This window comes from Ambystoma mexicanum, chromosome 4q (genome assembly GCF_040938575.1).
Source record: "Ambystoma mexicanum isolate Mex_15411 chromosome 4q, UKY_AmexF1_1, whole genome shotgun sequence".
Taxonomy (NCBI): domain Eukaryota; kingdom Metazoa; phylum Chordata; class Amphibia; order Caudata; family Ambystomatidae; genus Ambystoma; species Ambystoma mexicanum.
In genome coordinates, this window is record NC_090928.1 from 1,224,554,175 (window position 1) to 1,224,572,621 (window position 18,447).

General features: G+C 45.7%; 1 protein-coding gene across 1 annotated transcript in view; it reads left to right on the forward strand.

Annotated features, from left to right (window-relative positions):
* MRPS18A (mitochondrial ribosomal protein S18A) overlaps positions 1-18,447 on the forward strand; it is a 317,122-nt gene that overhangs the window by 69,032 nt on the left and 229,643 nt on the right. The window contains exon 3 of the mRNA XM_069608774.1: positions 2,728-2,835. Coding sequence (XP_069464875.1) covers positions 2,728-2,835 — 108 coding nt within the window. The remainder of the gene's footprint in view (positions 1-2,727; positions 2,836-18,447) is intronic.

Consider the following 18,447-nt stretch of genomic DNA (forward strand, 5'->3'; position numbering starts at 1 on the left):
GCCGTCAGTTGCCAATGGTGGATAGCCTATCAGTTTATGTCCGGCACTCTGACTTTCTTCCAGTTCTATGAGATCACCAGTATTAGAACAAATGTATTGGATTTCCTGAGATGTATGGTCATAAAATCCAGAGCTTCATCTGTTATTCCCGCTATAGATAACTGTTTATAAGCATGCCGCAGTTTCAATTGCGTAGCAACCGAACACGGAACCAGAGTTAATAATCCCTGATCCTCACAAATACATTGCGGAGAACACGTAGTTTACTGCTCACCTCTTCTGAGCAGGTCATTTTTAAAGAATCACACATACCCTCCATCAACATTGTTGAGTCCGTAGGGGTATTCACATTAATACACTTAGGACCAACAATAACAAGGGTGGTAGTTATGGGGGGGTTCCACTCTCTCTACACCAATACCTCCCACGGGTTAATTTACTCTCGCACTTGTTTCATGAGACCTCCGCACTTGATTATTAACTACAGCGATACCCCCAGAATTAGTAGTAGCATCACAAATACCATGTTCAACTAAGGCAGATATTTGCATCACCGCGCATTGCAGAAATACTGCATCAACTTGGGGGGATTTGGGTGCCTTACAAAATGACCGAATATCAGACGTTATAGAGACCGAACGCCCCTTCCCTGTCCGTCGCGCTGGTTTTCTCCACACTTAGTTTGTTTATCAGGTATGAGAGCATTAACTTTCTCAGTAAGCCAGCAGCCAGCCAGTTCAATGATGTTCGCAGAGAAAAGTATGTGCGGACAACCAGACAGCACAATCCATTTTCACAATGCACTTCCACAATGCCCGTGAGTTACGTTATACTTCCTGCTTAGCAAGGGTGGGACAACCAACCGGCACAGAGTCCAATAGCACACGGCAAAGTCCAGAGAGCCAATCGGGAGCCAGCAGCCAGCCAGTTCAATGATGTTCGCAGAGAAAAGTATGTGCGGACAACCAGACAGCACAATCCATTTTCACAATGCACTTCCACAATGCCCGTGAGTTACGTTATACTTCCTGCTTAGCAAGGGTGGGACAACCAACCGGCACAGAGTCCAATAGCACAGGGCAAAGTCCAGAGAGCCAATCGGGAGCCAGCAGCCAGCCAGTTCAATGATGTTCGCAGAGGAAAGTACGTGCGGACACCCAGACAGCACAAACCACTTTCACAATACACTTCCTCAATGCGCTTTTCCGTTTTCATTTAAAGTAAAAGTTGATGGTAGAGCGGTCAGCATCATTTGGTCATTAGGTGTAATTTGCTCTTTGCTGGTTTTAACCTGAGGAACGCGAAGCTTAACACAAGTCACTGGCTCAAATAATTCATCAATGCAATACAGTAGCCAGCAAATGGAACAACTTGGATTTAAATATATTTTGTACAAAAAATACTAGTTTCAACTATAGAAGTAAATAGTTTAAGTTTGTGCAAATAGCGCATTTTTAGGATGGCCTTCTGATCACACACTTGCAGTATTGTTAGTTCACTTATTTGAGCCTGGTAAAATGTTGGGGAATCTTTCTGCACGCAGCTAACATTGCACTGGAACAGTTTGTAGACACGCCCAGCACGCTATTGTTTCGTATGGCCTTCTCTGATAGCCAAAGCAGTTGAGAGGCAAATGTCGATTGATTGTCCTGTTTCTCTTTTTCTTCTTGTTTGCTTTTGTTCTAGGTGTGATTATTGCTTATAATATGCAAGTCTGTATTGTTAGTTTTAAAATCTTTGCAACAAAGGCACAGATGAAATGTCAAGGGACCTTGACGCTTAAGGGAATGCTTTGTCCTGAAGAAGATGGGCAACAACCACAATAAAGTTAGATGCTCTACCATCAAAACTACTATTTTCTATATAGTGCCAGGCTTACTTCATGTATTTTATTGCCTTGACACAAGTAGTTGACGCACGGCATCCCATGGTTAGCCTCTTTGTGTGTTTTTGAATACTGTGAGACTGTTTTATATTTGTCCTTCCACTAAATATTCCACAGGCGACTGCTGGGTCTCCCCACCCCCCCTGAGTGATCCCCTTCACTCATTCGGGGTCCTTGACACTGCACCTGTGTATTAGCGACACGGACCAACTAGATGGTCCTCTTCCTTGCTTTTTCTTTAAATTAGCACTTTATGACTATGCACGTTATTATTTTTTTGACATATCAAGTTTATATTAAATATGAGCTCATGATGATTTAATATGTATTTTAATATAGACAAATTTAAATAAACAATGTTTTTTTATAATGAGACTTTGGATTTGTATGTAAGGTTGATCTGTGGTGTGGACCTGAGGGTTCCTTCTTTTCATTTTTTGTCGGCTATGTCTCTTTGAATACTGCTACATTCCACTGACATGACCCCTGTTTGAAGAGCAGCAAATGTCTGGCAGGCCTTCTGAAGGGATCGTAGTGGTGTCTGTCTTGTGTTCTTAAGTAGATCCAATAAGCATAATTGTGTAAGCCTTTCTAGAGTATTTAAATAAAGGGATTAAAAGTCCACTTTTTCAACAGGTGTGCAAGGGAGCCAGGCGTTCAGATGACACTTGCCAGTGTCTCCACAAACTAAGTAAAGCAGTTGTCAAGTGTTTTTTGTTTTTGGTAGTCTTAGCTCATAATTGTAGTCTGTACCCTTGCATTGATGGACAATACTGAGCTTCACTGCACGTATGTTCCAAACTAGCTCACTGTGCCATGTTTTCCCCCTTCTGGTATTGTAGCTCGAAGGAAAATTAATTGAAAATGTGAAACCTGCTGTTCCACCCCCAAACCCTTCTGGCCAGTGTCCAATCTGCCGTTGGAACCTGAAGCATAAGTACAACTATTCGGTAAGCATTACTGATTGTTTCTTCTGCAGCGCTAGTACATTTGTATTCATACATAAAATTCGTTAGGTGTGCTGTTTATTTGGTTGTGTTTTTTTTTTTAAATACAAGCTTACTTTGCACAAAAACAGTGTGAGCCTCCAAGTAATCCTGAACAGGGCAGGTTGTTCACATTGTAAAATAGATGTCTTTGTATATTGCTCTTTTCACTCAGTGGGCATCACCCCACCCCACAATCATGGGACAAGAAACGGGCTGTCTGAGAACATATTTATACCATTACAGTAGGTTTGTCTTTGACAATCTCGCTTGGAGGTGTCGCACAGACGCACAATCACTTCTTAAATCAATTACATCTATTACTAGATATTAATCTTCAATGATGACAATGCCGCTCATTGGCCAGTATGTTAAAGTATTCTCTTCAACTCAAACATTGCATTTCATTTGCTGTTTTGTAACAACATATTTGAACACTTTAACTGACGTTGATATAATCACATCTAAATGTCCCCTTTCAGTATGAATGTGCGGTTGTGTTTCTAGCATATGTGCATGCAATTTAAATGCAGGTTAAAATGAATAGCATCAAAATTCTACAGGTTTGGGTCTGAAAGCGGTGCTATCGATGTAGAACAGCCAGGATGCCAGTCCAGCTACCTGACATATGAACATGGTATTGTGATTTTCTGATATAAGGATGAGTACCCCTCCCACTTTACTTTTGCAAATTGGGTCACATTAGTGCAGAGCCCTTTCCCTACTGTGCAACATCGATGGAGGGTGTTTTTATATTGGGATTATGTTTCCCTGCGATTGCAATTGCCATGACTAAACTCCTTTCACTTCACAAATTCACAATTTATTTGGAATGAGTGCTCCCTCGTAATCCAGTGACTTGGCAGGGCATTTTGGGAGCTTTCCTACTCACTTTCAGTAATTATTTGAGGCATAAAGCCAGCAGAGAGCCCCGGCTCTTCATGGGAAATTGTCAGCTAGAAGACCTCGCCTGGTCCCCTCCTTTTTGTTTAGGTTGGTCCAGACTCCCTCGTTACAGGCCTGGTCATCTACAGATATGATCCAGTTTAGAACTCTTTCCTTTGGAACAGGTGTTTTTCCTTCCCTACATCTTTTAATTCCAGAACCCTATTCCCTTTGTGTTCTTGCTTCTTAAAATGTGCAATTTCCCCACGCTTATGAGAGCGTCGGAGGCGGCTAACACTCTAGGTGCAGTGCGGCCTGAAGCTCCACTCCTCCCATTGTTTGGTTCCATCCTCTTATCCAGGGTGAGCACGGCGGTAATGAGTGCAGCTGCTGGCTGTGCGGACGGAGGCAGTTGTGTATGCCTCCAAGACCAGTCGGAGCCGCGGGCTGGGTCCAGAGGGGGCTCCTGTTTCGGTAGGCGTGGCGATGATTTTCTGTCTGTCTCCCCACCTGTCTCCTGTTGAAAACCCGATTGGCCATTTCTCTGTAAATAACAGTACACTTCGCCAGATGTTAGTATTACCAATGCCTGGAGTAATGATAAAAATGAACAGGCCTGTGTTTAGGCCAACAACTGACGAGGTTGCCAACTTTGCTAATTCATTATCTAATCCAGGGTTGACACTTTTGTCTCCCCTGTCCATAATAGCCACCTCTGACACCGAGGGGCTCAAGAGTAACCCACAGCTTCAAATTACCCCCGCAGTTGTAGAAATGGCCAATCTGGATGATCTCCCAGGGGCGGATCACCCTTGATCAATGGATGGTGGTAAAGGCCAATATACTTGAAACAATTAAATCTGTGTCAAAACTTTGATGATTTTTGTAATTGGATGGACTCCTTGGATAACAGTGTGGGGAATTATCACATTTTGAAAGTGGATAAACTATGCCAAACGCACTCCCTAACCTTTCCATCGATGCATTATCATATGGCCAATTCTGACATTCCTGTCCTGTCTGCCTCTCCATCGAGGGATGGGGATTGGGCTCCACCAATTACACGGCTATGATCCATTGTCTGGTTCCTATCATTGCTTCCGATCCTATAGCTGGGCTTCTCTCTCCTCCTTCTGGAGTAGCTGAGAGGTTGAGAGATCTACACCCTCCGTTATTAGTGGAACCTGGGAAGGCTATGATAGGTCCTGGTGATGTGGGTTGTCCTGTGAAAGGCAGCAATCGTTCATCAATTTAAAAAAAACTTCTGAGTGAAGAAGTCTACAATGCCACAGCCTGGAGGCAAGAGTATACAAGACTTTGTCATGGATGATAGGAAATGGATGATAGGAAAGCCAACTCGGAAAGAACCTAGAGATGCAGTAAGAACAAAGTTTTGGCCTGGCTCCGTCAACGAACTGGGCCAAGTGTGGTTAGACATATAGATCTGAAAATTCTTCGGAAGTTGGAAATTGACAAGTGGTGCACCCAGAAAAACAGGTACTGTGTTTTGGTCGATTGTGGGGCTAGTAACTTACCAATTTACCTTTTAGTAACTGCATGTATGTGCCCAGCGGCTCATCAAATTTGAAACTTAGTGGACTAGCCTGAAGGTTTATACTTCGAATGGATGGTGTCCTCCAACCTATTCCTCATCTATGTCTACAGTTGTGCTGCTTCGGAATTTATTTTGGCAGAGGGCGTCCTTGCGTCGATGTGTCGGGTCGATGTCCCTCGAAGGCATCCGAGGGTGATGTCATCGGATGTTAAAAGTAACGCGCACAGAACCCGTAGCCTCAGTTCTGTTTTTTCCACAAACCTGTTTGCTTCGAGAACTCTGTGCGCCTCGTGTCGTTGTCTTCGTATTGTGCGATAATGTTGTCTTCTTCCACCCAGACGACCCCACGCTCTGGCTTTAAGAAATGTCGGGACTGTGTGTCCAAGATGTCCATCACAGACCTGCACCGTATCTGCTTGTGGTGCCTGGGCGAAGACCATGCCACGGACGACTTCTCGAAGTGTCAGTCGTTGACTGCCAAGGCTTTGCGGGAGTGTAAGAGGAAATTGAAGGTAGGCCGTGTTTCCAAGCCCCATTAATCCAAATCTACTGGTATGTCAACCAACGAGTCGAGGGAGTCTCCTCTTCGGAAGACGTCGAGGAGATATAGGTCCTGGAGTGGTTCGCACCACTCTTCCTTTTCATTGAAGCGGCATCACTGTTCGCCTTCCCAGTTCTCATCTCAATACTCCCTGAAGAAAATGTCATGCCCTACTAAATCCTCTACTCTGGAGGAATGGGAGTCTTTTCGGGAGCAAATGTTGAAAATATTTCAATCTCACGCCACAGTTCTGTCTGCGCCTACGGTTGAAGCTGGCAAGGAACGGTCTCGGTCCGATGATCGTGCGCACTCGGGTCCGGGTAGTCGGCGCGATAAACATCTGGAGCTCTCGAGGTCCCGTTCTGACTCGGCATCCGGGGATTGCCAGAGACGTTCCAGGTCGCGGTCTTCGTCTCCAACGAAACCGTCGAAGCCTATGAAGCTGTCGAAGATGGTGTCGACGCTTCCAGCCCCGTGTCCGTCGAGCGAGTCTATCGGGTCTTTACCCCCGGTCAGACCTTCGACGCCTTTTTTGCCGACACCGTCGGAGCTGTCGACGCCATGGGCGCCTATTGGGCAGAATTAACTGGTGGAACCCCCTGTGGCTGTTGCACCTCCAAGGAAGGCTACGTCTAAGTCTGTGAAGCATGTCCCTGATAAGAGGTGTACACCTTTCCCTAGGAAGAAGTTCATTCAGTCTCTTCAGAATATTTCTGAAGAGGAAGAGGGGTCTAAGGAAGAGAATGTGCCCTTTGGTCTTCCTTATGGGACACCTGGGGCTCCAGAATGTCTCATTTCTGAGGAAAGTCGGATTGAGGGTCTGCGTCAATCCTTGCATGATGCCAGTGGTCTAGACGGCGGTTAACAAGTCGTTGTCAAGGAATTACCGCCCATCCAGTAGCGACCCTGGCTACCTGTCCACACAACCTACTCCCGAGAGTTTGGTGGTTCAGGCGGCTACGGCCTCCTCGATGCAGGCCGCGTACCCTACCATTCCTCCTGATAGGGACGATAAACGCATGGATGGGCGCGCAAGGTATTTTCTGCTGGGAGTATGGCGCTGAAGTCCAACTCCACCTGTGCCTTGGCAACATTTTCGCACACTCTGTGGAATTGTATTTCGTTTGCTGCTGAGCATATTCCCGAAAGGGAAGAAAGGGATGTCTTTCTAGCTATTGTGCAGGATGTCAAGGATACCATGTGTGAATTCCTTCAGTCCGGGTTGGACACTGCAGATAGTGTTGCAAGGTCCATGGCTATGAGCACCGTGATGCGTGGATGTGGAAGTCTGATTTTGCACCCGATGTGCAGGCCCATCTTCTCAACATGCCCTTTGATGGGTCGCATTTTTTTGGCAACAAGGCTGACGAGAGCCTTGAGAAGTTGCAGACCTCCAAGACAGCTACCAAATCTGTGGGCGCAGCTGTCAGACAACCTGAGTCCTATGGGACAGCAATGGAGGGGTGGTTCCTTTCGCTATTACTCCTCATTTGGAAATTTGAAAGGGATTGCCAGTCAAAGGGACCAACGTAGGTTCACTTGTGGTGGACAAGGTAGACGTACCAAAACTGCTGAGGCAGCTGCCTCTTTGCCATCAGGCACTGCCACTGCCAAACAGCTGAGGCCAGATCTCATTGTTCTCTACTGGGGGGGAGGCTGTCGCAGCATCTCGCAGAATGGCGAGCCATTACTTCAGATGCGTGAGCTCTGGATACAATAGCCCACGATTACTGCCTCCCTTTTTTCCAACAGCCTCACGACAATCCACCGGGCAAACACTCTTTGAAGGTTCCGGATCCGCTCATTGTGCAGGAGAAAGGCGCTATAGAACCAGTGCCTGTGGCGGAGTGGAACAAGGGTTCATATTCCCCTTATTTTTTGATACCCAAAAAGGACTGAGGTCGGACAGAGGACTGAGACCCATCTTGGATTTATGCTTGAACAAGTTCTTCAGGAAGGACAAGTTCAAGATGGTCACTCTTTCTCAGATCATTTAGGCCCTCCAACTTCAGGATTGGTTGGTGTAATTGGACCTGCGGGATGCTTATTTTCATGTGCCGATCCATCTCAAGCACAGGAAATACCTCGGGTTCGTAGTAGGCGGATCCCACTATCAGTTTCGGGTCCTGCCATTCGGGCTTACCTCCGCCCGGAGGGTTTTCACCAAGCTCATGATGATGGTGGTGGCAGCGCATCTCATGAGAGGGGGAAGGGGGATTCACGTCTACCTCTACCTGGACGATTGGCTGATCAGGGCGCGTTCTCCCGAACAAGCTTCGGATTATCTCAGCGTCACCTGCCACTCCATTCACAAGCTCGGCTTCTCTCTCAACTTCAAGAAGTCGTATATGACACCATCTTAACGGCTCCAGTATATAGGGGCAGTTTTGGACATGTCCTCGGGGATGTGCTCGCCACCCAAGGTGAGGGCTCATCACATTCTTTAGATGGTCACAAAATTTCATCAAGTCCAGAGTCTTTCCAATTCTTAAGGTTTCTCGGCCTCATGGCATCCTGCACTTTTCTGGTGATGGAGGCCCGCTTGAGAATGAGATCCCTTCAGTGGGCTCTACGCACTCGATGGTCCCGGTTCTCGGGCACGATGTCGGATGTCCTTCATGTTCCGCTCTCGGTCTCACAGGAGCTTCTGTGGTGGGCCGACAAGAAGAATCTCATGAAAGGAGAGCCTTTTTGGCAGCCATGGACGGATGTCACGGTGGTGTCGGACGCTTCCCTGACAGGGTGGGGAGCTCATGCTGATGATCTGTCCATCATCGGTCGTTGTTCGCCATCAGAGTCCAGACTTCACATCAATCTTTTGGAGCTGCGAGCCATCAGACTGGTGTTGAAGGATTTTCTGCCGGCTTTATGGGGGAAGAATGTCCTGATAATGAAGGACAACACAGTGCCAATACATTACCTCAACAAGAGAGTGGGTGTGCAGGGAGGCAATGCAGCTCTGGTTCTGGGCAATACGAGAGGGAATGTCCCTATCAGCAGTTTATCTAGCTGGCGTGGAGAACATGGTGGCAGACGTACTAAGCAGGCAGAGCGCGGTCTCCCACGAGTGGGAACTAGCTCAGGAAGTCCTTCAGGAGATCTTCGCCCTTTGGGGAACCCCACAGGTGGACCTGTTCGCAACTGGTGCCAAACGGAAGTACAAAAGGTACTGCTCGAGGGAATTTCCTCCTAGAGGAGCTCTAGGAGACGCGTTCGTCGTGGAGTGGCTCTTCCCACTACTGTATGCGTTTCCTCCAATCCCAGTCATCCCTCAAGTTCTCAGGAGGTTGAGAAGGTTTGGGACACGTATGATCCTCATTGCTCTGGATTGGGGCAGGAGAGAGCATGGTACCCAGAACTTCTAGACATGTCCATCTGGCCTCCAATGCGTTGAGATACAGGGATTGGGACCTCCCGTATGACTTGATGGAGGTGTTGCTTTCGGCTAGGCGGCCTGCAACAAAGACCCTGTACCGTTGGCGTACGTTTTGAGACTGGTGCAGAGAAAAGAAGACGGATCCTTTTCAGTGCTCTATTCCAGAGGTTCTCTCCTTCTTGCTTTCTTTGGCCCACAAGAGTCTTCAAGTGGGCACCATTAAAGGTTATTTGGCAGCGCTGTCTATATTTAAGCACTCTTCAGAAGAATGTTCTTATTTTAAGATTCCACTGATCACTCCGTTTTTGAAGGGGCCCAGTTGTTCCACAAGGACAGGATTGTGTTGAGAGTACGTCCATCCTTTTTACCTAAAGTGTCAGAATTTCATTTGAGTCGGAAGATGGTACTCCCCGCTTTCTATCCTCATCCTAGTAAGGAAGAGTAAAGGCTCCATAGGTTGGATCCTAGAAGAGCCTTGAGGTTTTATCTCTCCAGGATGGCTAAATTCTGAGTGGATGACCAGCTCTTTGTGGGGTATACTGGACACAGTTTAGGACAGGCTGTTTCTAAGCAGACGTTGTCTAGGTGGATTATCCCCTCTATTTCAGAATGCTACCGGTTGGCTGGTAAAGGACCCTCCTCAGGGTTTATGGGCTCATTCCACCAGGGGCATTGCTACTTAAACAGCCCTCCAGAGGGGGATGCCGGTAAAAAATATCTGACACTGCAACGTGGTTTTCTATACGCACACGTTTAAGCCTTACTCCCTGGATACTTCCCATTCTCAGGATGTTGCCTTTGGTAAGGCAGTGCTTTACTCTGCCATTTAATTGGATATGTCTAAATTCTTTTCCCTTGTCCACTCATTATTACCTCTTGGGGAGTCTGTCATAGATGAGGAATACGTTGGCGGACAGCATCCATTCGAAGAACAAGTTATTTACCAAACTGATAACGTTCTTTTGACTGGATGTTCCTCCAACGTATTCCTTATCGCCCTCTTAACCTACCCCTCTCGAATTTCCCATGCCATTACAACTTACGTCCCGCAAGGTTAAGTGCATTCGATGCTGTGTTCTGGGGATGTGTGTCGCACATTGTGAGGGGGGGAAAACATGAACTGAGGCTACGGCACCGTGCGTGTTACTTATAACATCCGATGATGTCGCGCACGACCGAGGCACTCGAGGGACTTCGACCCGAAGCCATCGACGTAAGAACGCCCTCTGCCGAAAAATTTCCAAAGCAGCACAGCTGTGGACATTACATGTCATAGATGAGGAATACATTGGAGGAACATCCAGTTGAAAGAACGTTACCAGTTTGGTAAGTGACTTGTTCTTCTCGTTGAGAAGGCTCTATTAAGATGAATATTGTTGTTCTACCCACTGTGCTGAAGGTGTGTTGCTTACTTGTGTATTTCATGTTGTAAATTGTGTTTTTGTCATCGTGCTCCGATGCCTGTGGGATTTAAGCACCTTTATAAATATATGAAACTATTTGATTGGTCAAATATTTACATTTGCTTGCCTCATAGCTGGACAGTCCCAGAGAATACACCCTTCACCATCCCCTCATTGTCATTGGATTTTCATATTTCTGTAGATGTGAAAGAAAAATGCAGTGGCCCAATCTGCCCTTCATATTTTGAAATACAAAATCCATTTTCTGCTATATTTTCTAATAGTAATCTGCCACATTGATGAAATGTGGATGTCTGTAATCCACCAGCCCACATGCATATTTGGATATCTTTATTTAGCTTATCTCTTTATTCAAAATCGTTAACATGTAGTGTGCTATGAATCAGGAGACTCTCTGCTTTAAAACTCACTTTTCAGCTTGTTTGTAATGGGAATGGTTATAGTTTTGTAAGTAAATGTCTGTTTTAACATGTCAAACAACAAGGCATTATGTACTTTAGATCTAATGTAGATCTAATGAATGGCGTTCGGGTCCAGGCCTGGCATTAGCTAATAATTAGCCAGGATTCACTGACACAAGGCCTCCATTTTTTTAAATATTCATCAGGCTCACCACCTGGTTGGTTTCTGAGAGCTGAAGTTCAAAGCTGCCACTTTATTATAATTTGTTTTTCTATAGCGCTTTAATCTAAAGCGATGTACATGGGTCATGTTTACATGTATTATTACCCAATAGAAATTGGTTAATTAATTGCAATAACATCTGTTTAAAGCTTGGTACAGAGAACTGATTGGTTGTATTGCGGCGTATCTGAAGGTTATCAGCAAGCACACCATGACATTCAAGTTGTAAGAATTGTATCAAATGTATTTTCAACTATTTATCATTAAACTAGGCTCCTGTGGGAGCCAAGACGTGACCAGGTGGATTAGGGGCAGAGGAGTTGACCTTGAAAAGGCTGTGGTGCTACATGAGGTAATACAGAGAACTGCCTGCATTCTGCGCTACATGGTCCAAGGGCCTGGATCGAGCAGAAGGGCGTCGCTCAGCGATGGCTAACTGGGCAGCCAGGCAGCGGTGGGGGCCTGCAGAATAGTGGCCCTTGAGGAAAAGGCACACTGCAGAAAGCCCAGTGGTGTGAGGAGGCAGGTGAGGCACCCCAGCTGATTGAGTGTTGAGCCACACAAGGTAGGTGAGGTAGAACAGGCTCCTCAAGATCAGAGCGGGAGACATCCACAATGGAAAGCCACAAAGTATACACAAGACCCTGTAAGGTTAAAGCCCGGAGGAAGGAGGTGGAAGAGAAGTGGGATAGAAAAGGCTGTCCACTCAGGCTACTGCCTGGGTTTGCGAGTACCCTGCAGATGGTGGAGGGAGGAGAGAGGTTGCTTCGGAAAGATAACCGGCGGGGAAGCCACGGTCTGACCCTGAAGGAGCATTGCAAAGGGACACAAAGCGAAAAAGCGATCAGGGTATCGCGAGAGCACTGAGGATGGGCTGCCGGCCTGGCGGAGTGGTGCAGAGGCCCTGAGCGGAGGGGAAATGGGGACCCCAAAACAGCCAGCGAGTAGAGGTTGATCAAGTCAAATATTCTCATCCTACTGGAGGAGATAAGGGCCCCGAGGTCTGACTTCCATGGTGGAAATGTGGGAAAGATTGGAGAAGGTGGAGGACTAGCTGGAGCCCTTGGAACGTAACCAGCAGAGGCAAGAATTAAAGACCTGGAGGCAAACTGGGAACGAGGAAATAATGTGTACTTTTGTGGAATCTCACAAAAAGAAGGGTAATGAGCTCATGAGCTGGAGAAGAAAGTAAAGGAAATGGTGGGTATGATGCTAAGCAGGGAGAGGGAGGTGCTCTTCGATAGCATTCATAAGGGTTGCTGGAGGGGGGGGGGGCGAGTGGGAGGGAAGGGCCAGGCAAGGATAACCCGAACGGTCCCAGAACTGTGGTGGCTCCATGCCATGGTTTCATGGATAAGGTGGAGATACTCGCAAAAGCAGGACAATGGAGGACTTTGGGTTGGAAGGTGCCAAATGTAAGGAATTTCAAGACTGTTTATCTGTACACTAGAATTTTAGCTAGCCTGCGCCTCCAGAGCTATCTAAGCGCTAACTGGATGGCTCACCTCGGAAGAGATCTGATACAAATGGGGCTACCCCTTCACCCCTTAGTTTCTAACACATGGGCAAACAGTATCAGGTGAGGGATACGAACTTGGGGCCACAGGTCTTGAAGGAGATACAAGGGAAGCAGGAGGAGCAAGTGCCACAGGAGGAGCCTTCGCTCAAAGGTGAAAGTTGGCAGGAGCATGGAAATTCTGGAAGATGGCTACATCACCTGGGAATTGGAGAGGACGGGTGTACTCCTACCTCCTTTTATATGTACTTTGTGGCGGTGTTCAATCCTGTCCTGCAAAGGGATTTATTGGGATTTTGAATGAAGAGGATATACCTCAATCCTTTCTGAAGGCCTTGATGGTTCTGCCAAACAAAAGGAAAGATTCAGCCCCGTGCTCATCGTATCGCCCCATTTCCTTGTTGAATGTGGACGCCACGTTTTTCACAAGAATCTTGGCAACTGGGTTCTTCCAAAGCTGATTCTCCCAGACCAAGTAGGGTCTGTTGGGGAAAGACTGGGAGCAGACATAGTGAGAAAAATGCTCAACCGTATGGCGGCGGGAGGCAAGAGGGAACAGACTCTGTCATACTTTCCTTACACACTGAAAAGGCGTTTGGCCGGGTCAGCAGGCTTTTCTCCCCATGGTTCTTAAGGGAGCGGGCTTTGGGCCATATGGGGGGCGTGTTGGATAGCACTCTAGTGCTTGCCGTCAGCCCGTTGTAGTGAACGGTATCCGGTCTGAGGTAATCGCCCTGCAAAGTGGGACACAGCAGGGTTGCCTTCTCAGTTATATAGAGTGAGGGGACTCGTAGTTCAGGTAAAAGAGTATACAATAAGTTTATTGCAGATGACTCGCTACTTTACATATCTAGTACGATTTCACTGCATTGATGGAAGAACTCGAGGAATATGGGAACTGCTCAGGGTTCAAGGTCAACCTAGATGAATTGATAGTCTTCCCGCTAGGCGGATTGACAAACCATGAGGGAATTTCTGAGGGGAGTCCAATTCACCCTGCAAGATGATGGTTTGAAATACTTTTAGGGGGTTGCGGGGGGGGGGGTTATTTCTAGAGATGGATAACCTATTCCAGAAGAATTCCCCCACCCCCGCCCCCGCCCCCTGGGAGCATGCTTCTAAAGATCAGGAGAGATGAGGCAAAGGGACCCTGTCGTGGATGGCAAGACTGAATTCTATTGAGAGGAACATCTTCCCATGGTTCCTGTTTCAAATGTTGCCCATGAAAGTGCCAGCTATTTTCATTTACCTGTTTAAGAAAAGGATGTTAAAGTTTCTATGGGGAACCAGCAGGCCAAGCATGGTCTACAAATGTGAAGAGGGGGTGGAGAGAGGAAGAGGGAGTGGGCACACCTGACTTAATGACCTAGGGCGTCCCAACTGAGGGTCATGGCAGAACATCTGGACACTAGCAGCACAAAGCAGCGGGTACTCCTAACTGGACCCTAATCAGTGATATCAGCAGCAAATTAGTTAAATTACATAGTTTTTCTAGACATGTGCAAAGTGAAATAATTATATGGGTCCCACCCTATACTTGGCCATCAAATGTACATATGGTAATGTGTGTTTCTACAAAAGTCTATAACTAAGTTAAATGCAGCAGTAATCATTGAATTTACGAGTGTATTGATACTTCTCCATCCTACTTCTTCATCCTACATTGACATTAGGATTTAATTGAGAAAGATAAGATGCACAGTTTTTATATATTTGAAATAGTTTGATTATTTCTATTTATTTTTACTATATAGATCTTCTGTGGAACCCTGCGTGTTTCTTGTCCCAAAAGGGGTGGGAGATTGTAGCGAATCAATACTGCTAAACTGGCATAGCCCAGTTGTGATGGATTTCTAACTTTAGGAGGCCCCCTAGATATGGTGAACAGGGAAGACACGGAGTGTTTAGTCAAAACCGAATCAAGGCAGGTGGATGAGCGAGCAGTCCAGGCTTAGTCAGGAAAATTGTGAGAGTGGTGTAGGGCTACAGAGCGTCCACACACAGGGCAACACTCAATCATTCAAGTTAGACATTCAATTTACAGAATACAGTAATTTATTAGGTCTTTTAAAACGCACTGTAGATGAAATCACCATGTTTTGCAATTAAAAACCATATTTTCCAGGAAGAAAACTTTAGTTGCATGGACGTTAAGGTGAGAACTTAATGCAACAAAACCCCTGAAATTTGGCTAAAGCCACCTTAACTTCGCGCCCCCTGTTTGCGAAGCCTATGCCCACACTGATGACATCCCAGACCACATCACTGATGCATCTCTAATTACACTACAACAGTAACGGACATTAAGGATGGCTTTCAGCCATTGTCAATATGCATGGCCCTTCAGTCATGGACCCTGGCCACAGTCTTCACCCATGTGTACTGTATATTTTAAAACAGAAACAGGCCACCAACCATAGACTTTGGCCTTCACCAGTGGTTACCGCTTTCAGCTGTGCCCACTGTATATTTATATTAATCGGCCACTGGCCATGGGCTTTAGCACAATAATGGCCAATCTTTGGCTGTGCCCACTATATATTCTAATAAACGTGCCACTAGCCATGGCCTTTGATCATGAGCAGTTTGTACATCTTTTGGCTATGCCCACTGTATATTTTAAAATACTAACATGCCATAAGCGATGGACTTCGGACGTGCCCACTGTATATTGTATACACTAAACAGCCACTAGCCATGGTCTTCAACACAATACTAGCCAATGGCCACAGGCTTTTGCCGTGCCGACTGTATATTCTAACATATTTATGGGCACTAGCAATGGCCACTGACTACAGCATTCAACGTTGCCCACTGTATAGTTTAAAACTGTAGCGTGCCACTAGGCATGGTTTTAACCATACACATTGGTATTTTGCAACACTAAATGACCACTAGCTATGGTGTTTGGTAATGGCCAGTGACCAGAGCCTTCGTCATGGCCTAAATTGTTATTAAGAAAATCAAAGTTTTTGTGAGCTAACTTATTGATCGTTATGTCTAATGCCATTACTGATGTAATCTGTTATATACAATGTAATTAGTGTTGTCACCAGTGATGCAATTTGTGATGTTATCAGCATTCTCCTACAAAATGTAATTGGTGATGTCATCGGTGATGTGATCTATGTTGTCATTGTAGTCATAGGCTGCGCAACAGGGGGTGCAAAGTTACGGTGGCTTTAGTTGAATTTCAAGGGGGTTTGTTGCATTAAGTTCTCACCTTAACGTCCATGCAACTAAAGTATTCTTCCTTGAATTTCAAGGGTTTTGTTCATAGATTTCTTTCAGCACATGGCCAGTGACTACGCCTACGGTCATGCTCACTGTATCTTTTAGAACACTACCTGCCTAACTGCCCATGGCCGTTTGGGCACGGCCACTATATTTTAAAACACTTACAACCCAACACTCCAAGGCGTTCACTCCAAGGCGTTCATCAATCCCAAACTGATTTTGACCTGTTTCAACAGTGGTATTGTTAAGTGTAAAATGTTGCAGGCTTTGAGAACTCAGTGTTTTTAGTCAATGTGCAGTGAGATTAAATTATTTGCTGAGGATCACACATTTTGGTTAAGCAGCGTGCTACAAGCTCCTTGTTTTATGGCAGGTCTTTTGTGATACATCGCATGACCCCAACTAACTGCATTTAAGCAGCACTCAAAAGGGGTAAAAAATTACCAGCTTTAAGAATAACATATGCCCAGGTACTTTTGGCCCATAGCGAAAATCAAAACCTGGCACCTGTGAACATATATTTTAAAGTGAAATATACTAATGTAGTTAAATTGACCTTCTCCTAAGAAGAAAGTGCGCAAGGCAAAATAGTATTGAACATTTAAAAAAAAAAAAGAAAAAGTAATGCACACCAGAAAAATAACCCGAGAGCAAATCTTCCAATAAATATGCTGGCAAAGTATAAAAGGTGTTCACATTTTAAACCCAGCAATCTGTCATGAAATATTCCCTGGAAAACAAAATCCCAATACGAAACTAGTGCTTGTGGGTAAGCGTCTGCACTGGGACCATGACAACCTGATTAAAATCCTGGTTGTCAATACTTGAGCAAGCTTGCCAACCCAAAGAAAATGAAGGGGTTGCATCCCCCCCCTTGGAAAAGTTACACTGTCCACTCACTAGTGTCCTTTAATTGTGCCCTGAAAAGTATAATGATAATTTAATTAATAATTTAGCATTTATATAGCACTACGAACTCTCATGTATCTGAGCGCTGCTTATTATTACCCACGGTGTGTGGTACTCATTTATTGACCTCGGAAGGATGAAAGGCTGAGTTTGGCCCTGCCAGGATTCAAACCTGCGTCAGCAGGCTCTCCACAGATGTCAAAGCGAGCGCTCTACTCGCTGTGCTATCGGACCGGCATAACTGCACCACTCTTCAGGATTGCAAACTCTTGACATGTCGTGGGCAAAAACTCATAACTTACTTGCTCTTATTATTTCCCCTCCTCACCCCCATGTCTGGCTTTCAACAATACTCTGCTTTATAAAGCTAACTTGAAAAGTACACATACCATAGTGTCACTAAATCCTTATAGAACTATGTTACGCCAAAAGTGTACAATTGTGGCATTATTCCCCCCAACTTGACATGTGAGACTAAAAATACCAGAATGCAATTCAGAAAAAGGCAAATTGACTGACAGTAGCACAGTTTTAAAAAAAAGAATGTGGATGCCGTGTTATGAGATCTTTAAAACTACAAAAATGCACGGTATTCGGGACTGTGGACGGTCTTCCCATCCATGCAGTAACCAGGACTGACCCTGCTTAGTTTCAAAGCGAGGAAGGGTCCTGGCCTCTTAGGCCATGTTGCTCTAAGTGGTCTTGTAAGGTGGGCTAATTTTGTTAGGGAACATGGCCGTAGGTGGCTGATCACTTTTTCGCTTTTAAGCTAAGCAGGGTTGGTCCAAGTTACTGCATGGTTGGGGAACCACTGTAGCTGTAAATATATATATATTTTTTTATTAACTGGGTACAAATACAGAATGCAATTCAGCAAAAGGCAAAAAAGGTCTGAGTGCAAAACTTTCAAGGACTGATGGTAGTATGGATTGAAGAAAAAAAAATGTGGTTGCCCATTGTGTCGCCCATCCATGCAGTAACCGGGACAAGCGGGACTGACCCTGCTTAGCTTCAGAGCAAGTAAAGGGCTGGCCTGTTTCTCTAAGTGGTCTCGTAACTTTGGCTCATTTATCAGGGAGCATGGCCTGAGGGGGTTGGCCCCTTCCTCACTTTGAAGCAGGGTCTGTCCTGGTCACTGCATGGATGGGAGACCTGGATGGTTTTCGTCACTGATTTCTCACCCCCGGCGTCACTATAGCTGTAAAAATATCTTTAAAAAGAACCCAACAAACAATACTCTTTAACATCAGTTATGGTACTACACATACCCTTGGCTATCTGTAGTCCTTTGTAGCCTAGAATATTTGAAAAATAGCAGCGAATATCGGGAAAAAGACCATTAAATAAAATGCTTTCCTGCTTCCCCCAGTCCCTCACCAAGAACCCCCCTCATCTGTGCAAGCTACCCCCACTGCCCAGGTGGCCTCCTCTCCCCCCCCCCCCCACAACACAAGCTGTTTCTGTGACGGTTTGCTTTGAGATGTCGGCTATTCTCGACTATAGCCGAGG